The sequence below is a fragment of the Quercus lobata genome, chromosome 2 (assembly GCF_001633185.2).
Source record: "Quercus lobata isolate SW786 chromosome 2, ValleyOak3.0 Primary Assembly, whole genome shotgun sequence".
Taxonomy (NCBI): domain Eukaryota; kingdom Viridiplantae; phylum Streptophyta; class Magnoliopsida; order Fagales; family Fagaceae; genus Quercus; species Quercus lobata.
Genome location: NC_044905.1, coordinates 91122943 through 91144639, shown reverse-complemented (window position 1 = coordinate 91144639; position 21697 = coordinate 91122943). Strand labels below are relative to the sequence as shown.

General features: G+C 35.9%; 3 protein-coding genes across 3 annotated transcripts; 2 read left to right on the top strand and 1 right to left on the bottom strand.

The window, feature by feature from the left end:
- The first annotated feature begins 674 nt into the window (after positions 1-674).
- On the top strand, positions 675-8028 carry LOC115977162 (110 kDa U5 small nuclear ribonucleoprotein component CLO). Its single transcript, XM_031098855.1, has 11 exons — positions 675-985; positions 2124-2891; positions 3350-3418; positions 3537-4736; positions 4857-4955; positions 5048-5206; positions 5460-5545; positions 5625-5823; positions 6450-6560; positions 6732-6938; positions 7586-8028. The coding sequence occupies exons 2-11, from the start codon at positions 2151-2153 to the stop codon at positions 7682-7684; spliced, it is 2970 nt and encodes a 989-aa protein (XP_030954715.1). The 5' UTR covers positions 675-985; positions 2124-2150; the 3' UTR covers positions 7685-8028.
- An 84-nt stretch (positions 8029-8112) lies between these two features.
- LOC115977163 (putative glycerol-3-phosphate transporter 5) lies at positions 8113-11293 on the top strand. Its single transcript, XM_031098856.1, has 2 exons — positions 8113-10233; positions 10562-11293. Exons 1-2 carry the CDS (start codon positions 9288-9290, stop codon positions 11104-11106), a joined length of 1491 nt encoding a protein of 496 aa, XP_030954716.1. The 5' UTR covers positions 8113-9287; the 3' UTR covers positions 11107-11293.
- Positions 11294-13684: 2391 nt separating this feature from the next.
- LOC115977161 (probable protein phosphatase 2C 27) lies at positions 13685-17661 on the bottom strand. Its single transcript, XM_031098854.1, has 4 exons — positions 17275-17661; positions 15848-16045; positions 15024-15235; positions 13685-14615 (listed from the first exon to the last, which is right to left on the bottom strand). Exons 1-4 carry the CDS (start codon positions 17377-17379, stop codon positions 14054-14056), a joined length of 1077 nt encoding a protein of 358 aa, XP_030954714.1. The 5' UTR covers positions 17380-17661; the 3' UTR covers positions 13685-14053.
- Between the last annotated feature and the right edge of the window lie 4036 nt (positions 17662-21697).

Here is a 21697-nt window from a genome sequence, read left to right as displayed (position 1 = left end):
TGAAGAAGAACAAGAAACCCTATTAACATCTTTGTCGTCCTTATGCTCCTCATAGATTAAGGGGAATTTCCCATAGACCATTAGAGAAACCGTATTATTATCCTAAAACTTTTATTACCTTGTCAATAAATTGTAAAGTGTCAAAATAACGTGACATGATATCAGTGATAATATTGGTAATGTAATCATCCACTAGTCACAAACAAATATAAATAGGGAGCAATGCTAGTGCCACAACTTGTGCCATAACTCGTCCATGTGGCAAGTTGTGGTTGGTGGAGGGATGTCCCTACATGGATCCACCATCACCTTCCACCAATTACAATTTGCCACATGGACGAGTTGTGGCACCAGCTTAATTCATAAATAGGTCTATAATCAAGCCAAGCTAAGCTAAGTAGTAAATGACTAAGCTTGACTCAACAATAAAAATAAATTTTCAAACTCGGCTCAAGCTCGAGTCAAACCTACAATCAAACTCGAGCTCATCCAAGATACTAAAAGCTCAAGTTCAACATGATATACATTACTCACTTAATATGATTGTATATAATCACTTGCACAAAATAGAGGCTCATGTTATCTTCTTATTATGGGTTGAAAACTAAGACTATACCAGTAACAAAGATTTTGTAGAAAAAAAAAAAAAGAAAAGAAGAAGAAAAGAAAAGGGTACTATTAGAACTGGGTATTAAAATGGGCTAACCATCGGGCTTTTTTCTTTTTTTCCCGTTCTAAAACTCTAAAACCCCTACACTCTTCTGGTTCATTTTCCCTCTCTTTCTTCTAGCCGACAGAGCGAACAGATTTTGAAAAATTGTCTTCCAGTTTCTTCCCTTTCATATGTGGGATTGCACAATTTGCCACAAAGTTTTGTTCTTCAATTTGGGAAGTTCGTCTTTGCATAACTGATTCGGAGATAGGTTCAACTTCCAACGGTTTTGGTGGGCTCAGTGTATCTTCGCCGTTTCCTACTTCTTAGCTCGTAAGTTCTTAGTTTTGGCTTTTTCTATTATGCCCATAAGCTGTTTGATTATATTTCACTGAGTAAATTATGTAATTATACTATAATTTTTGGAATGGTTTTTGTTTGGGCTTGCTTTGATTTGTATCTAATATTGAAAGCTTTTAATAGGAACTTTGAATCATTGTGGGAAAATGGGTGCTTTTTGTCGTGTTTAAATCACTTTCTTGTATCAACTGCTGGTTGTTTATCTGTATGCACTATGGACTTCCAACAGGAAAACAAAGAAGGCTCATTTGTGACTAATGACTTTATTTTCTTCTGCAAAATATTGATTAGTCAGATTTTGTTTTAATCTGAAATAATTCTTGGTTCCTAAATGGCTTTTTTGCTTTATGGATTTGGTTTGGCCACTTGTTTCTAATTTTCAATTTTCGCTACACCCTTTTAAGGCCCATAAACAGAATTCATATTAGTCCTAATTAGGAATGAGTAGAACCTTCTTTTTGAGACTTCTGATTTTATTCAAAGTGAAAATAATTTCACTTCACTATTCCATGATGTTTGGATACATGGTTATGGTCCTGAAGTAAAAGCAACTTGATATGGCTGCAACCTGAATCTATTTTGCCAGGACATGGAATTATGGTCTCAGAATGTTATATGGGAGGTGGTTTATTTTTTAAGCAAAAGCCTATTCAGATTCCCTCCCAGCCTCATAACTCAATTTCAATGTTGGTCTCACGCTTAGACTTATCTTAGAACAGCGTCACAAGTAGAAACTGAAGTGGTCAAAATGAATTGTAGTTTATGGGTCAAGGCCCTCGAGTTGCCATTTCAATACTTAGCCCTTTACATATATGTATATTTATGTGGGTAATGGGGTAAATGGATGGTTCAGGTCTCACCTAGAATAAATGGATTGGGTTGGGTACCCATTAACCATTTACTTAAATAGGTGACCTGTTTATTTCCTGATCCAAGATTTTGTATGTTAAAATGAAAACAAATAAATGTACAGGAGCCAGATTTTGCAGATAAAAAAACCCACTTTGTGTTTCAGTCAAGTTGAGCTACTAGAAGCTCAGTGAGAATTGAATTTCACTATGCTGAACTTTGTTGTTTGAAAGGAGCTCTAATTGCTTATGCTATATGGCAGATTTGGAAAAAAAAAAAAAGGGAAAACATGGATGATAGTTTATATGATGAGTTCGGGAACTATATTGGACCTGAAATTGAGTCTGACAGAGAGAGTGACAGAGAGGATGAAGACGAAGATCTTACAGACAGGCCTACTGAAGAGGAGGCATCAGATGGTGAGGATGCAGCTGCTGCTTCAAATGGGTGGATAACGGCCTCCAATGAAGTTGATATGGATAACCAGATTGTCCTTGCTGAGGACAAAAAGTACTACCCAACTGCCGAAGAGGTTTATGGTGAAGATGTTGAAACATTGGTGATGGATGAAGATGAGCAACCATTAGAGCAACCGATAGTCAAACCTGTTAGGAATATCAAGTTTGAGGTTGGGGTGAAGGATTCTTCAATGTATGTCCCAACCCCATTCCTTGTTGGTCTTATGTCGAATCCCACTCTGGTTCGAAATGTTGCCCTTGTTGGGCACCTTCAACATGGGAAAACTGTCTTCATGGATATGTTGATTGAGCAAACCCACCATATGTCCACATTTGATGCAAATAGTGAGAAGCATTTGAGGTACACGGATACAAGGATTGATGAACAAGAGAGAAGGATATCAATTAAGGCAATTCCAATGTCTCTTGTTCTTGAAGATAGCAATTCAAAATCATACCTCTGTAACATCATGGACACCCCTGGGCATGTTAATTTCTCTGATGAAATGACTGCTGCTCTCAGACTTGCCGATGGTGCTGTATTGATTGTGGATGCTGCTGAAGGAGTAATGGTAAGTAATTTCTTCTTTTATCTGAAAGGTCCATAATTTTTAATTTTTTTCTTCTAACTATTTTAGGCTTTGGTATAGCCTGTACCTTTGTGGATTAATTTATGAGTTTTTTTTGGCTCTAAAACAAAATTCTAAGACTCTGCTTGAGCTTGACATCCATGAAAGACTGAAGATAAGTAGCATGAATTTTGAAACCTTAGATGGTAGGTTACCTTCAAGGGCATCTGCCTAGACAGGAGGTTAGGAAAGTTAGTTTTGTACACTGCAGTTCGTTGGAGGGACAAACTGATGTGCCATGTTTAGCTCAATCATCTTTTGATCCATTTATATCAGTTGCCTTCAGGATTGATTTGTTAAAATGATAGCCACTCTTAATTACTATCTCATCAGTAGTATAACATGTGTGAAAATGATGCGACTGTTTGATATTGATCTTAATAATATTATGTGATATACAGGTAAATACAGAGAGGGCTATACGCCATGCAATCCAAGATCGCCTACCTATTGTAGTTGTAATCAATAAGGTAGCTCTCTCGCTCCCTCTCTCTTTGAGTGCCTTTCTGTTGTGTATTAGTCATTTTATAATTGAGCAGTGAACTTCCATTACTCCTTTGAGTTATTATATCAAAAAATTTGTTCTAGGTTGACAGGCTGATAACAGAACTTAAGCTGCCCCCAAAGGATGCTTACCATAAGCTAAGGCATACTCTGGAAGTCATTAATACCAACATAGCTGCTGCCGCTTCTAATGCTGGGAATGTCCCAGTTATAGATCCAGCTGCTGGAAATGTTTGTTTTGCAAGTGGTACAGCAGGATGGTCCTTCACTTTGCAATCATTTGCTAAACTATATGTCAAACTCCATGGGATCCCATTTGATGCTGATAAGTTTGCGTCTCGGCTTTGGGGAGATATGTATTATCATCCGGATGCCAGGGCTTTTAGGAAGAAACCTCCTGCTGGTGGTGGGGAAAGATCATTTGTCCAATTTGTGCTTGAACCCCTTTACAAAATATATAGCCAAGTGATTGGTGAACATAAAAAGAGTGTGGAAGCTACTCTTGTCGAACTTGGTGTGACTCTTCCCAATGCGGCTTATAAATTGAATGTTAGGCCTTTACTGAGACTGGCTTGTAGCTCAGTTTTTGGTAATGCCTCAGGCTTCACTGATATGCTAGTTCAGCATATACCTTCCCCCAAAGCTTCTGCAACAAGGAAGGTTGATCATATATATACTGGACCAAAAGACTCTATGATCTACAAGGCCATGAAGAATTGCGATCCTGAAGGCCCCTTAATGGTCAATGTGACCAAGCTGTATCCCAAGTCAGACTGTAGTGTCTTTGATGCTTTTGGTAGGGTTTATAGTGGCAGGATAAGGACAGGGCAGACAGTACGAGTATTAGGAGAGGGATATTCCCCAGATGACGAGGAGGACATGACAGTAAAAGAAGTAACAAAATTATGGGTTTATCAAGCTCGAGATAGGACACCCATAGCTGAGGCTCCTGCTGGTTCTTGGGTTCTCATTGAAGGTGTGGATGCTTCCATAATGAAAACTGCAACGCTTTGTGATGAGGATGTTGCACGTTATGAGGATGTCTACATATTCCGGCCTCTCCAGTTCAACACTCTTCCAGTGGTGAAAACAGCTACTGAGCCTTTGAATCCAAGTGAGTTGCCTAAAATGGTGGAGGGTCTTAGGAAGATCAGCAAGAGCTATCCTCTAGCCATTACCAAAGTTGAGGAGTCTGGTGAACACACTATTTTAGGTACAGGAGAGCTGTACTTGGATTCAATCATGAAGGACCTTAGGGAGCTCTATTCTGAAGTAGAAGTCAAGGTAGTTATTTTTTCATGTTTCTTTCTTAACTTCTATAACATCAATTCTTCTGTTCTGATGTTTTGAGGAGTGTACTTTGTGCTGATTCCTTTTCTTCTTGTGCTTAACCTTGAAATCTAGGTAGCAGATCCTGTCGTTTCATTCTGTGAAACTGTAGTGGAATCTTCATCAATGAAATGTTTTGCTGAAACACCAAACAAAAAGAACAAAATAACCATGGTAGGAGATCCATTTCAGTTGAATTTGGTGTCATGGACAATCATATGTGATTCTGTTCAATATGATCACTTATACCTCTTCTCATTTTCTAGATCGCAGAGCCTTTGGAGAGAGGACTTGCAGAGGACATTGAGAATGGTGCTGTAAGCATTGATTGGAATCGGAAGACAATTGGTGAATTCTTTGAGAAGAGTTATGGATGGGATGTGCTTGCATCACGGTCCATATGGGCATTTGGGCCTGATAAGCAGGTGTTGTGTGTGTGTGAGAGAGAATGTGTGCATTTGCCTGCTCTTTATGAATTAGAGAAGAAAGTATAAGAAATTTTATTGCTTTCTTATTAGTCTTGGATGCTATTTTGATGCTCTTTTTTATATCTTAGACCCAGCAATGTTCGCAATTTTTTTTTGAAATTTATAATTATTTTTATGAGATATTCAAGATGTGTTTTATGCAATACTTGAGATTTCTATGCTATTGTTTGACAAAATGCCATACATGCAGGGGCCTAACATCCTACTAGATGACACACTCTCGGGTGAAGTTGACAAGAACTTGCTGAATGCTGTCAAGGATTCCATTGTTCAGGGGTAAACTTAATGATGTCTTCTCTTTTGTTCATGGTCTAACTTTTACCTCAGCATTAATCATTTTATGTATTTTGGACAGATTTCAATGGGGTGCTCGAGAAGGACCCCTCTGCGATGAACCCATCAGGAATGTCAAGTTCAAAATAGTTGATGCAAGGATTGCACCTGAGCCACTGCATCGGGGATCTGGTCAAATCATTCCCACAGCTCGGCGGGTGGCCTATTCAGCTTTCCTTATGGCAACTCCAAGGCTTATGGAACCAATGTATTATGTGGAGGTAAATTCTTGCTACTTCTACCACATCTAGATGAGATTGCATTTTTAAGGAGGATATCCAATTGGCTGTATCTTTCTATGCAACTAAAGAGCAAAAATTGGAGGTTGATGTGATGAGTGTGGGAATAATGTTAATGAAATTTATCAACTGTTAAATTACCGATTCTCCCAAAAGTTTTAACTATTAAGATATGGTAAATTTAATCATTTAACCACACAATTCTAACACTATCCCTCATGTTTGAACTCAAAGCCTCAAACTACCTTTTAATAGGTGAGGCCCAACATGTGTGATTTTAAATGGGAGGTAGAGTGACGGAGATAGGGATTGAACTCAAGACCTCCTGCTCTAATACCATGTTAAATTACCGATTCTCCCAAAAGCTTAAACTATTGGGATATGATAAATTTAATTATCTAATCATACAATTCTAATGTCGACGATACTAAACTAAAACATGTGCAAAATTTTCTCCTTATATTAAATGTCTATGATTGAGTAACTGCTTTTCTTTCATGAGGTTGTATTATGATGGAGATACTGAGAAACAACTATTTTTTGAGCTATGACTTATCTCAAGGCATGAACTTTAAGCCACAATTAAATTTGTGATGCTGTTGTTTCAGATACAAACCCCAATCGATTGTGTCTCTGCAATCTATACGGTCTTATCTCGCAGGCGTGGACATGTAACAGCTGATGTTCCCCAACCAGGGACCCCTGCTTATATTGTTAAGGTTCGGTGACTAAACTTTTTCTACATAAAATCATCTAGGCAACACGTTTATGACTGATTGAAAAATTTTGGGACTGTTGATTTGTTTGGTGTATTGTTAGTTTACATAAGAAGACATATATATCCTTGAACTTTTACTTTGTTCCTAACTTTTCCACAATTGGATTTTCAGGCATATTTACCTGTCATCGAATCATTTGGTTTTGAGACAGACTTGAGATACCATACTCAAGGACAAGCATTTGGCCTCTCGGTGTTTGATCATTGGGCTATTGTTCCTGGGGACCCTCTTGACAAGAGTATTGTTCTACGACCACTTGAACCTGCACCAATTCAGCACCTTGCTCGTGAATTTATGGTGAAGACAAGGCGTAGAAAGGTATAGCTGTTCTCCCTCCCTCCCACCCTCTCTCTTTCTCTCTTTTAGACATATACAACAAAGAGCAGAGCTGAACTCTCTCAGACCTTCTCACTCACTGACTCCTTTGTACTCTTTAAATTCACAGTAGTGCTTTGAAGTACATTGTGTTTGCTTTTATATGCTCCAGAGTGCCTTTTTGAAAACCGTTCTAAAACATCTTTTCCTTCTATAATTTTACATTTTAAATTTATGGGTGTGCTTTGAAATTGTGGCTTCAAGACCCGTGAGTGTAACCTACCAAACCATACACACACACACACACACAAAAGGCTTGGGCTGTCATATTCTTTCAAGTAGTGCACCAGCATGATTGGGCTGTGTCATTTTTTTTTCTTTTTTGTTGATGAATAGAAGACTTTTTCCTGTAATTATCATTTAGGCCATGGACATAAAAAATTTCTAGGTAGGTAATCTTTCTGCCCATGATTGTGCTGCATTTATCACACAATCTGTTAAATGACACAATCTGCATTTATAACTCAAGGTGGATACTGCGAAGTCATGCAAGTTTGTCTGTGGATATAGGAGTGATAATTTTATCAATCATGCAATTTCAGCAATAATGGAATCAGAAATAATGTTTGAGTTTGTCTTGAATTTGGCAGGGAATGAGTGAGGATGTGAGCATTAACAAGTTCTTTGATGAGGCCATGATGGTTGAGCTGGCTCAGCAAGCAGCTGATCTTCATCAACAAATGATATGATAAGAGTCAGTTACGGACTAGTACTCGTGTGCCCACGGCTAGGAGGTGGTTCTAGCATCTTTAATATTGTTATTCTTACAGAAAACATCGAGCTACCCATGATTGTACGGGCTATGTTATCAGGTAGTTGCTTGTTGCTAGAGTTTTGGACTGCTAGCAGCAGTTATAGCTAGTAGTATCATGAAAATAGCACCTCTACTTTTAGTGGGTGGGTACTGTAAGTACATGGACATTCACTGTAGGTGTTCCTGTGGGATGTATCTCTGTTAGTGTACCAGTATGATGAGTATTGCAGATAACTATTTAGATAGAAGAAATCGAAAGATTTTTTTTTTTATTTTTTATTTTATTTGAGAGAAGAAAAAAAAATGCATTTCAAAATGGTGAAGGGTAGTTTAATTCACAATGCAAAGAAACAACTTTTTTAAAGCCGACTTGATTTTCCATAATGGTAAAGAGGTGAAGGCAGCTTATAGGACTTGATTTTTGCCAAAATGGTGAATTTAATAAAATGCTATAGATATGAAAATGTGTCTCTCGTATTAGAAGCCTAGGATTAGATCTCCAAAGAAGTTCTAAAAGATTGTGGGAGAACTTTATGTTTACGTGCCGGAGGATAAACCAATGATATGGAAATTAAGGAAAAAAAGTTAGCTTCAAGCCAGTTTGAAACTATCTTCCTTCAATCCATTATGTTGTGATGGAAAAGAACATATGTGTAGTTTTAGTCTCATGAATATTTTAATGAGTCATATGACTTATTTAAATAATGTACATGAATATTCTTATAAATTAGGTTGAGGAGATAGCTTCAAACTGGTTTAGAGCTAGACTTTGTTAGTAAATTAATACCGGTGAATGTGCATGCATTTGGAAGGTGGCATTCTCCCGCATAAAGGTTAGATTTGAAGGTAGTTTTGCTCTGTTTGTGTTTGTTAAGGTGAGAGTGTCATCTTGAAAAAAAAGATAATATATAGAATGATGAAATTCGTTTAAACACATGGATGATTCTTTTGAAAAAGAAGAAAGACAAGAGAGAGAGATGTTTGGTCATACGTAAAGGAAAACATCAGTGTACTCAATAAAAACTTTTTTTATATGAATTATTAACCAGTATCCTAGAGACACTCATTAACATTTTCTATATATATATATATATATATAAAAGAAGTCAACCTCAGGAACCCTAATAATAACACACTTTTGACTTTCCCTACAACTTCTTAAGAAGGGCATTCTCGGGAAGACAACATTGTACACGGTTTTTTTTTGAGCAACTGAGATTAAGATCTAAGATCTAGATCTGCTAACACATTGGTCAAAACCAAAAACAATACATTAACCTTTTACCCACAGTAACAAAAAAGCCACCTTTCAGACACTGCATCTTCTTCTTCCTCCTCGATAGTCAATCAATGTCATAGTGTCTGAAAAAAAGAATTAAAACCTTTTCCTCTGTATGAAATTCCTTTGTATTCTAAATTCACAAATTTCAATTTGCACCCCCCAAAAAAAAAAAATCCATCATATTCTTTCTCAGTAATCACACACTCACAGTTTGTGTAGAAATCCATGAATATTGGTTATAATCCAATCGCAAAAAATGCAACCCAAAACCCAATCTCTAGCTCCAGCTCTGACCCTCTTCCCAAATCTCAAGCCTCCTCACAAAACCCTACTGTTCCATCAAATTCTAGTCCTAACGATCACATTCTTCGCCTATGCTTCTTTCCACGCCTCTCGTAAACCCCCAAGCATCGTCAAGAGCGTGCTTGGTCCCACACTCGAAACCAACAATTCGACCTCCATTGATACCGGTTGGGCCCCATTTGATGGGCCTCAAGGGACCCACAGGCTCGGCGAGGTCGACCTCGCGTTCCTGTCTTCCTATTCGATAGGAATGTATTTCGCCGGCCATTTGGGTGATCGAATGGATTTGAGGCTGTTCCTTGTGTTTGGGATGATGGGTAGCGGTGTTTTTACTATGGTTTTTGGATTTGGGTATTGGTTGGATTTGCATTTGTTGGGTTTTTTCGTTGGGGTTCAGATTGTTTGTGGTTTGTTTCAGTCAATTGGGTGGCCTTGTGTGGTGGCAATTGTGGGGAATTGGTTTGGGAAATCTAAGAGGGGTTTGATCATGGGGGTTTGGAATTCACATACCTCGGTTGGGAACATTATTGGTTCGGTTGTGGCTTCCGGGGTTTTGGAATTCGGGTGGGGTTGGTCTTTTTTGGTGCCTGGTTTGTTGTTGATTGTGGTTGGGATTTTGGTGTTTATGTTTCTTGTTGTGAGTCCTGAGGACTTGGGGTTAGAGTGTCCTGGAATGGAGGTTGAGATGAATGTGGAGGTGAATGGGGATTCAGAGAGAGTGGTATCGGAGGAAGCGGGGCTTTTGGGAAATGAGAGTTTGGATACTTTGTCGTCTGCAATTGGTTTTTTGGAGGCATGGAGGCTGCCGGGTGTGGCGCCTTTTGCTTTCTGCCTTTTCTTCTCGAAGCTGGTGGCTTACACTTTTCTGTATTGGTTGCCCTTCTACATTAGGCATACAGGTACTTGCTTTAACTTAGACGTGAATGAATGATTGAAATTGATCTTTATGATTGTCCCATAGAGTAGAAGTTGCCTTGTTGTATATGCATAGCTTTTTGTACTAATACATTATCACTTATTTGGCTATTGTCAACTAGTATGAACACATATTTGTGGTAGTGGCTTGAGTTTTCCATGATGACATTGTTGTAGATCATTAGTGCTTTGAAATCCTATATGGTGCATGATGGAACCATTCCAATTTCCATCTGCGCCCGTGTTTCCATATGCATTTGAATTTGTAATGATGTTCTCTTGTTCATTTATAAATCTGTGTTGGCATTGCAGCTGTTGCTGGTGTGTATTTGTCACACAAATCTGCTGGGATCCTCTCAACAATTTTCGATATTGGAGGGGTCTTTGGTGGAATTTTGGCAGGATACATATCTGATTTGATTGATGCTCGTGCGGTTACTTCAATCTCATTCTTGTTACTATCAATTCCAGCCCTTGTTTTCTACCGTGTATATGGAGGCCTCTCTATGTTTGCCAACATTGGATTGATGTTTCTTTCTGGATTGCTTGTAAATGGTCCATACTCACTCATTACAACGGCTGTTGCTGCCGATCTTGGTACCCAGAGTTTTGTTAGAGGGAATTCCCGAGCATTAGCTACTGTAACTGCTATTATAGATGGTACTGGTTCTGTAGGGGCAGCGCTTGGTCCACTATTGGCTGGGTATATTTCCTCTAGAGGATGGAATGGCGTCTTTTTTATGCTTATTCTTGCTATTTTCTTTGCGATTTTGTTCTTGATTCGTGTTGCAAGAACTGAGATTAAAGGGAAATTGAATGAGGGAAAATGGTTTTGGAACAGCATAAGCTCACATTGATTGTGAATTTCTTTGAGGCATGAATCATGTTTCTTATTGTACCTTTATAGGAGGGAAGAGTGTATTTCGCATAGGAAACAACACATAGATAGAGAAGTTACTTGAGTGATCATACATGTACGTCTTTCTTGTATCTCATTCTTTATTCATAGATAATGTTTATACATGTACAAGAACTACTTATCCAGATAGGGTATTTTTTCCATTCTCTTTTTTCACCACTAAACTTGTAAGCCTGTTTGTTCGTTCCTGCTCTTCTAATACCCTACATGTTCTTTGATCCATCTTGCATTTCTGCTACTATGTTTAAAAGTAGTAATGTAATTGTTCAGTAAGTATATTTCAATACTCCTATATCTAAAGTACGGTTCATTGGGTCAATTGTTGGATTAATATTTAACTTACATATATATAATATATAAATTAAAGAAATGTATAAAAAATGAAGATAAACTATAAAAATGAGATGATATTCAATTTTAACATAAATACGCTAGTATATCAAATATTAAAACTAATGAATACCATTGTTTAGAAAATTTATTCAAATTAAGAATATAATTTTTTTTTATATAAAAAATTATTAGAAAAAGGATACTTGAATTGAAATTTGGAAAATGTTAGACCTACAAACTTTCTTACAAACCGTTGAAATGGTGAGTAGTTATTACTTATTGATAATTGAAAAAGTGATATCAATAGTGGATCCAAATGAAAATCAATAAAAACTGTCACATTAATAATTTGTGATGGTAACATTACTCTTGATATTTTGACTAGAAGTATTTTGACTACTTGCTTCTAGTTTAAAAGTAAGAGACTCAAAATCTCATAAATAAAAAGTGCAAAATTGAAGGAAAGAATGTTATTTGGATAAAATAGCATAATATTAATAAATAAAAAAACCAAGATGGTTCAAATGATGGATTCTTTAACAAATTTGGTATTTCTTCCATATTGACTTGGAATTTTGTACAGTTCACTGATTTGATGGTTCAACCGTCAATTTGGTATGGTTTCTAATGATTATGATTTATCATCTAATAACTTTTTATTGAATTAATATTATTTTAAAATTATCACCATTAAATTACATATTTTTTATATTTTTAATATGCAAGCCAAATTTTGTGTCAATAGTAGATTATTCACTATTTGATATATGAAGTCATATTTTATGCAAAATTTTGAAGTACAAAAACTTTAAATTAAAAGTTTTATAGATGAGATAGTTATTGATCTTGATCATCTTGAACTTTTTCAAGGATGGAGGGTATAAGAAAAAAATGTAATCTAATGGAAGATTTGTCAAAATTCACACCCAATAAAAAAAAAAAAAAAAATTAAATTGAGTGGTGTAACTCTAAGCAATAGACAACTTTAAAATATATTTTTTTATAAGTTTTCTTCTAAGGATACATAACCCCACCTCCTAGAACCGTGTATAGGTAATCCGATATAACTCCTAGTGGGAAATCGAACCCAAACCCCCTAAAAATATTAGCTTAGATAAAAGATGAATGTATTTTTTTTTGAGAAGAAGATAAAAGATGAATATTAATAGGAGTCAAGTTGTAAGTGGGAAATATTAGATGTTCAAATCCTCACTAATAGTTTTTTTGGATTACCTAATACACGAGTTTGGTGGGTAGGATTGTTAATCCATAGTTTACTTTCTAGGAGTGAGTTCAAAGGGCCCTACTTTGATAAGGTTATCACAACCAAAAAAAAAGAATGGTAATAAATGAGAAATATAAGTATTAGCTAATAAACAGGCAAAAGAGGAACCGGATATTTCTTTGGACAACTGTAGAAGAGAAGAATTTTTTAATTAAATTAAATGCTGGGAATTTAATGTAATAATAACCACCACCAAAATGGAAATACAGATACTGCAAAGTTGAAGTATCCTACTCAACTGAGGAACAAATTACGCAGGAAAGCTTTGGTTGAAGTAGTGGCTGCTGGTGCAAATTAAAGTATTGGATCGAATTCAAAGCGATGCTTTCAGCTCTTTTTCACTAGTTCTCCATACAGGCAAGGTGAATGTGGGACTCGAAGGTTTTCATCTCAATTTAGCAAGCATTCAATTCATAGGTGCAAGGATGCTTTCTATGAAGAAGGCAGACAGCAGGGTGCAAGAAGTGCAGCCTTCTATTTTTGCTCTTTCCCATGTGGCACAGCATTAGTAGGCAAGAATAGACAGGGAGGGAAACTCATTGCTGGTTGCTTGCTTCCCCACCATAAATAGGTTCAATTGCCAGATGCTTAGCACTTTTGGAAGCTCTATACTCGGCATTTTCCAAAGGTTTCTGCGGGGTTATAGTTCTGGAGCAGCAAGGAGACAATAGATCTTTGTTAAGGCAAATGACAAGTCATTGGCAGGTGAAGGGAGGGATCAACGATATCTAATGCCTGGCTGGAAAAATGAAGATTTCTTGGTCATGTGTCTCAGTCTAACCTTGTTGTTGATACTGTTGACTGTCTTCAATAACTTTAGTTTAGTAGGCAGTAGCAGCTTTAAGGGGCCCAATTTCACCCTAGTCCATGGATGATAAGAAGAACATTGAAAAAAAGGAAAAGGTAAAAACTTGTTGGTCACCAACAGTAAGTTTGATGAATACGGAATAATTGTATGTACATTAGTGCATGCTTCGAATTAATAATAGTACAATTCTCATATCAATTTGTTTACAAGTTGGATTTCCCTCCCCAATTTTATCATATTGCAAATTATGATTCCATGTTTTCTTCTCTTTCCTTCCTTCTTCTCAGAAACCAAATAAGGCATCAATGAATAAAGGGGTAAGGAAAAGGCAGTTCCATTTCCCGGAAGAATATATATACATATATAGAGAAAAAACTCAAGATAAGAGCTGATAAATCAGCTTAGTATTATTGGTTGACTAGTTCTAACCTATGCACACCAGGGATTTAAAAAATAAGATTAGCAATCTAACAGGCCTCTGAGATTCTGAAGGCCTTCGGCCGATATGCTTCTCCTGACTCTTCCCCTTTCTACCACTACATGCGCCAGTGGCTCCATATGAAAACTTACCATTACAACAGTCAGATTGTCGGTGGCTCCCCGCTTTATTGCTTCCTCTACTATTTGCTTGCAGCACAACTTCACATCATTGTGCTCTTGGAGTCTCTTCCGGGCAAAATCTATACAATTTTGACTGGTAAACACATCCCAAATTCCATCACTACCAATTATCAAAAACTCATCTTCCTTGGTCAGTGTCACCAATTTAAGTTCAGGTTCAGCACTCAATGGTCCAAGCTTTTCACCCATTCCCTTCATTCCTTCAAGGTGCCAATCACCTAATGCACGAGTAACACCCAACTGACCATTAAGGTAACCATCAGCAACATATCCACCCAAGGATTCGATCCTTGTCCTTTCTTTAGTGCAGCAGGGTCTATGATCCTTTGACATTTCTATAGCAGTTCCACATCGTGACAACACAGCCCGGCAGTCCCCTGCATTTGCAACAAGCAGAGACCTGTCCAAAATATCGTTGTATTTTAAGAAGAAACTCAGTATAAATGTCACTCATAGATCTTCTAAAAACAAGCTACACTACGCCATGGCTTCATATCTGTGAAAAGGAAAGTTTAAGCATGCACAAATGGAGACAGTATAAGCAATTCCTTAAAGAAGGAATTTTTTAAATTCATCATAGTGACTAGTGAGCCTCTTTTATTACTACAACTTACAATTATGACCAAAAGAGGAAACCAGGCTGCACCAACATCTGTGTCTCTATTTTGTTTCATATTTCATTTTTACTCCTTTTTATTTGGCCCTTTTTCATTTTTGTGCCTGCAGCTCACTCCGCAGTGTCACTATGCAAGAATGGATAATTTTGAACATTATACCTAAATCAAAGGCCAATCAACACTGAACTTACCTCCCAAATACCATTGCAGTGAGGGCAGTTGTCCCGGAAGACAGGGCGGACTCAAGGGAGCATGTCTTTGCAAATGCTGCATCAGTCTCCATAAATGACCTTGTAACCACCTTCTCAAGTTCTAAAGGGAAGTCGGCATCCTCAACAATTACTCTTGGCAAATGGTCACGTACAAATTGTGCTGCACACTTTCCATCATGCCCATCAAATACCTGTTATTCAAACCAATAGCTAAATGTATGTCAAACATCTGTACACCCTCTAAGATATGATCATTCACAATTCTCAAATATGATCAAGTGCTTTCAAGTGGTGCTAAGTTATTCATCAAATTAGCACAAGAACCCCACAATTTTTTTTTTTTTGGTCTACAACAAAATAATATGAACACCCTCTAAATTTGAGGTTGCTTCTAAATTGGTCCCTTAACTTGCAACTACACTCTTGAGTATTACAATAATATCAAAATGCCCCTTCCATCTACATCTATTAGGCTCTTATGGTTATGGTTAACCCACAAAAAATGACGTTCTGGACAAAAAATGATGTTGTTTTTAGGTGGGTTAATGGTGAAAATGTTACAAACCATAATGATGGTGTAAATTTCAAGTTTTGAAAGTCGAGGAACCAGTTTAGAAGCAGCCCCAAACTTGGAGAGAGAAAGTGCATTTTAGCCTTTCTCTATGTATAGGCAATGACTGTTGAAACTTCATAATCTCACATTAATCCATATTTAAGTATGTAATTCTTGTGAAAAGTCCAAATGGTGTAAATTGTATTTGGTAAAACAAAACACAGATAGTTTAGTAGGTATGAGAACTTACACCATAGAAGGAGATAACTTCATCACTGTATGAATTAATACCGAATTTCTTAGCCAGATCACCAATGCAGACGTGAGTATCCTCCATATATTCACGACCCCCTATATCAGACCACTCTCCTGACCGAAGGGAAGGGACAAAGTTTAACAGGTTCTGTTTTCTCTCTACAACTGCTTTATCCTCAGAAATGCTTTCCAGCTGAATGAACCACGCCAATATGAAATTAGAAAGAGAATAAGAAGTATCTTAAAAGATACTTGGCAAGAAAGATAAGGTAGTATGAAGTTATAGAAATTACTAATGTGCCAAGATAAAATGTATCCATTTTACTGCTCAGGGTTAGTCTTCTCCAGAAAAGGTATGATTTTATTAATTAGATAGAAGCATCTGGCTATCATAATTGGAAAGCAAATGCTCTTAAAACAAGTGCAACTATGGAAATTTTTTAGAAAAATGAACCGCAGGACAATTGACATTGGTAAGAGCCAAGTTCATGAGTCAACACAATCAAGGGGCAAGTCTAAGTCAGGGTAACTATATTAGGCACCACTTATTTTCTTTATCCATTAGTATCAAAATGATCAATAAAAATTTTTCCACATTAGTCAAAATATAAACCAAAAAAAAAAAAAAAATCAATCTAGAAAAATCATCATCATCCAGCTTTAAAGAACATGTTAAGGGGCAACCACCTTCCTATAGAAAACTGTCTTCCAATCAACCGTCCACAGCCAGAATAAAGAAGCAAATAAAAATCTAAATAAATAAGGAAGTTTTTTATATGAGAAAAAATTTAGCAGGATACATGGATGATCGAAGCTGAGCTGGAAAAAGCAGCCAAGTTGAGATGAATTATGGGAAACATGATTGAAGAGCAATAATTTCCTAAAGAATACCGTACCAACTGGTAACTACAGTAAAAATTTGAAGTGGTACAATCTCCATCGAATTGAAAATTGTAAAAAATAAATAAATAAATAAAAAACCAACTCATTTTTATACAGTGCAGAGCTACAAAAAGGAAAATGGTTCCCCATATAAGCCCAAGTAATTTCAGACAGATGTACCGGCAATAAACCTCTAAATTTCTAAGAGAAATAAACAAAAATAAATAAGTAAATACGCTAGAATAATTCACATAAAAAAAGCCATTTGCAAAAACAAAAAAACCATTATCAATCATCAATCACCAATCACATGAGGAAACAAATACACAGAACCCAGTTTCAACCAAAATGGTCTTCCAAAAAAAATATATATTTATAATTTGAAAAAAAACCCAGAAGAAATAAATGATAGAGGAACTGAAATCTTAAAGGAAATGAACTTTCAAGACAGAATTGATCAGTGGAACTCATCAAAGGAGATTTCTTGTCCCACTTCTCTATCTGGGTATGCAACACTCCACAATGCAAAGGACGTGTCACCTTGTTGTTATTGTTGTTGTTGCTGCTGCTGCTGCTGCTGCTGTTGTTATTGTTGTCCATATTCTCAATCTCCTGGCCAACTTGCTCAGCTTCCGGGACACACATGATGATAAAGATGGTAGTGGTGGTGGTGGTGTTAGAACTAGAGAACTGGTTCAGTTCCTAAGCAACCTCTTGTTTGTGGGTATCAAAAGCAACACAAAGCAAAGACACGGGGAGAGAGAGAGAGAGAATCAAAGAACAAATTATATGTGGGAGAAAAGATTCTATAGAATATGTTGGGAGACTTGTTTAGTAGTTGTAGTGTCACATAGAAAAAGCGAGAGAAAGTGTGAAAATTGAGAGCCGTTAAATTCCAGATTTTTCTATGAAAGCGTGGCTGAAAAACTGGTGGTTGGGTTATTATAAAGATTGTGCTTTTGGTTTTGCCTTCTTGCGGCTTGCAAATGGAAATGTCTTTTTCTTGTTTTCTTATGAGAAAGTATGTATCCAACATTTTTATAACAAATGATATTTGATACAATATTAGTGGTATTTATTTGAATCCACTATTTAATTTTTTTTTTTTTGTCTACCAGCCTGTAACAACTTGTCACTTAAAATTTGTTATATAATGTTATGGACACAACATTTCCCTATATATATACCATTAATGGGTGGCTATGCGGTTATGGGCACAAGCATCCCAGGTAATTTAGACTTAATGATTCCTAAGTATATGCATATGGCCTCTTTTTCTTAGGTGCTCATTTTGTATGTGCTTTTAGTGGACGTGGTTATTAGCAAGAACTTACTGAATTTATCATCTAGGCTCATAATAAATTAAAAGTTGCTCCTGCTATTTAGCCTAGAGCCTTGAGTATTGTCCAAGGACGTGCTATAGGAGTAGCTTGTTCCCTTCTGAGTGGAATTGCCACAACATGAGCATTCCTCTTAGAATGAATTTTTGCATTAGAATAATGGCTTGGAGGATTAAAAATGCACTATAGCATTAAGATTTCCAAGATTTAGCTCAGGTTATATATAGGGAAATTGATTTTTAAAAATTAAGATTTGTTTTTTAAGGTATTTCATGCATCCTTCCTCTTGTAGTATGTTGGCTCCATAAAATTTTGGATTTACACATTGTAAGAGAAAAAAATGTATATATCAAATGCATAAAATAATTATTATTCTTCTTCAATGAATTGTAAATAGCATTTTAACTTATTTTCTCCAACAAGATACATTATAATTGCTTTAATTCGCCTTGTAGCCTAGATTGTTTGTTGATCTACTTATCACAAACTCTTGCTATTTTTTTTTTTTTTTTTTTTTATATATTTCCTTGATTGTGAATTAAATTATGGAATTCCAAAATCTCATTCTTAGTTCTCATTCTAAAATTTTATTTTGAAAAAATAAAACTCAATTTTTTTTCCTTTGAATCTATATTGAACTAAAATTAATTTAATTACCATATTCAGTTTAAATTTATTAAATTTTATGAATATTAACTTCAAATTTTAAAAGTAGGATGACTTTGGATTATGGCTTGCACTTATAAAATCAATATTTTATTTAAAAATATCCCAACCGCCCATGTAACTTTATTAAATAATACTCACCAATCACTACTTCATTACTTACCTAATCCTTCATCATCACTTATAAATTTTGGTGCAAGCACAAAATGGTGATAATTTTTCTTGAAGAGTTGAATTTTTAAAATTTGGAATTCAATGTTGTGCCAAATTAGGGGTGTCCAACCTAGCCGTCCACCCAACCAACCTGCCAAGCTTGACCGTACCCGACCCATCGCCACTTGATTAGACTGCTCCAGTGGTTGGATGCTAGTCCTAACCCTTAAAAACCCGATGTCAGTGGGTCAGTTGCGGGTCTCCTCCTCCAAAACCCGTGAAACTTGACTCAGCTGAAATACATCAATTTCGACGATTTCTCAAGCTTTTCGGCTATATTTCTACCAAGATACTGCAGATTTCAGAGACTAACACAGTTAGATCAAATGTAGATACACTAGATCTTGCAAAAATTCATTAGATCCGTGTGAGTTCTTCGCATTATTTGGCAGAAATCTCTCCGAATCTGACCAAATCTTCGCCAGATCTGGCAACATCTCACTGGTTCTTGGACGGATCCAGTGAGATCTCACCATTTTTTAGTGATTTTCAGCTTCACCTGAAACTGACCACCACCTAATGCTAACCTGAATCGACCAACCCAATACCCTAATAGGTTGGTTATGGGTCTGGAAATTACCTACCCGATCTGATCGGGTCATGTAACAACTCAAGGAAAAACGCTAGCTACATCTGCACTATACCTCAAAATGATTAGTCACAATTGAAGCTTCTTGTAGTTGTTAATAAAACCCAGATCTACCCAATAAATACCCGATGTGGGACTCATCACACACCCACACACATCACATAATCAATCAAATTGGGGCATCACAATCTCCCCCACTTAAATCCCTAACATCCTTGTTAGGGCCCACTTTGTGGAGTAGTGTCTTTGAGCCCACATGAGATTCAGGACTTTATTAACAACTACAAGGAGCCTCAATTGTGATTAATCCTTTTGAGGTATAGCGCAAATATGGCTAGCGCTTTTCCTTAGATCGTTATAGGTTGGTTGTGGGTTAAGCACAAACTCGGCCTAAATCAACCCATGGATAACCCTATGCCAAATATCATTTACTATTATGATGCAATACAATTATCCGTGTATTATCTAACGAAGATGTAGTTTAAGTATTTAAGCACCTAGTAGAAAAATGTAGATAGTTTAAGATTTAACAATTTTACACGTTTATTAAGTGTGTGTTTGGTTTCAAATTAAAAAACCAGCTTATTTTACTATTCAACTTATTTTTCTATTATTCATGAGCCGCACTGCACTTTTTAGTACTATTTATGGGTCTTACTGTACTATTTCAGTTAACTTTTACATTTATTTACAGTACTTTTAGCAAAAAATTTTTAGATTTAATAAATAAACGGATTTCAAACAGACCTAGGTAAAAAAATATTTAAAAAAAAAAAAATCTAACACCCAATCTATAATTTCTCGAAAAGTCGGTAGCATATCAAAGATGGGAAATGTGATGAGCTTGACTTCAATCATTGCTTCACAATTAGTCATCACGTACAGCCTGTACAGGACATTTTTTTTAACGTGTGTCATAATTGTAGAATGCACACTTCTTTGACTTCTTTTCCAACACATGCTTAAAAAGTGTTGGATTCTTTCCAAGATATTAAGCAGCAGCAGCAGTAGTTAGGATTTTAGGGATATGGTCATATGGGCATAAGATTTTTCATTTATTTTTGTCTATCATGGTCATCATTGTTATTTGCATTATTAGATATATATAGAACTTAAATACGGTACTTTAGGTGCTATTTTTTAAGTTTCTCTCTTGAGATTTAGTCATATGACCACTTAATTAAAAAATAGACTTTCATCACATGAGAAATAATTCACAAGGCATATTCTTAGAAGGGGAACTTAAGGAACAATACCTAAATACTGTACATAAATCTTACCCATTATTTATTTACATTGGTAGTGATTTATCGTTGGAAAGTATTATATTCACAACAATTTTACAATATTTTCACAACATATCATTTGTGGTAAATTGTTATTAGTTCTAATTTGAACTTACCACAAAAATGATTTTTTTGTCCACCAATTATAGCTAATAACAAACTGCCACTTAGGATTTATTATAAAAGTGTTGTGAAAATATTATTAAATATATCATAATTAGGGAGGAAAAAGAAAAAAGAAAAAAAAAACACATCACTCTATCTTTTCTTGTATATCCCTCATAATTAGGGAGGAAACCAGGCAATGGATCTTGGAGAAAATTGAATTCTTCTATTTTCATATCTCTTTCTCCTTTCCCCTCCCCCTTTTATTCTCGTCACAAGAGAATGTTCTCATATTTCCTACATTTTCTCTTCTTATTTTTCTTTCCCACAATTTACCCAAACAAAATGAAATGATCACAAGGTCATTTTGGTTGCCAATCATAATATCCTCGTACTATTTTGCATAACATTACTTGATTAATTTTTTATTTTTTATTTTCGTATGTCATTGAAAATTATATTATAAAGAGTTTTATAACTTAACCGAAACTTCTTGATATTTCTAATAAAAACGTTTAGAATTTAAAACTTCAAAACCCCTTTCCCATCGTAATTATCCAACTATTAAAAACAAGAAATATATTTATTTTTTACCAACCACAATATTACGCAAAACAAGTTGCATTAGGAAGTTCGTTTCATTCTATGTATACATGATGATGATACGAAAAGATTTGATAGAACGTGTTCAATGGAATATGACGTGAGAGATAATATTTTAGTCATTAGAATTGTTTCTCTCTCTTTTTGCGAAAGGGAGAAAA

Coding starts and splice junctions, on each gene's coding strand:
- LOC115977162 (XM_031098855.1), top strand. CDS start 2,151: ATGGATGATAGTTTATATGATGAGTTCGGGAACTATATTGGACCTGAA. Junction 2,892..3,349: donor ATGCTGCTGAAGGAGTAATG/GTAAGTAATTTC, acceptor TGTGATATACAG/GTAAATACAGAGAGGGCTAT. Junction 4,956..5,047: donor AAAAGAACAAAATAACCATG/GTAGGAGATCCA, acceptor CTCATTTTCTAG/ATCGCAGAGCCTTTGGAGAG.
- LOC115977163 (XM_031098856.1), top strand. CDS start 9,288: ATGCAACCCAAAACCCAATCTCTAGCTCCAGCTCTGACCCTCTTCCCA. Junction 10,234..10,561: donor CTTCTACATTAGGCATACAG/GTACTTGCTTTA, acceptor TTGGCATTGCAG/CTGTTGCTGGTGTGTATTTG.
- LOC115977161 (XM_031098854.1), bottom strand. CDS start 17,379: ATGTGTGTCCCGGAAGCTGAGCAAGTTGGCCAGGAGATTGAGAATATG. Junction 15,236..15,847: donor AAGTTATCTCCTTCTATGGT/GTAAGTTCTCAT, acceptor TTTGAATAACAG/GTATTTGATGGGCATGATGG. Junction 14,616..15,023: donor ACTGCAATGGTATTTGGGAG/GTAAGTTCAGTG, acceptor TATTTTGGACAG/GTCTCTGCTTGTTGCAAATG.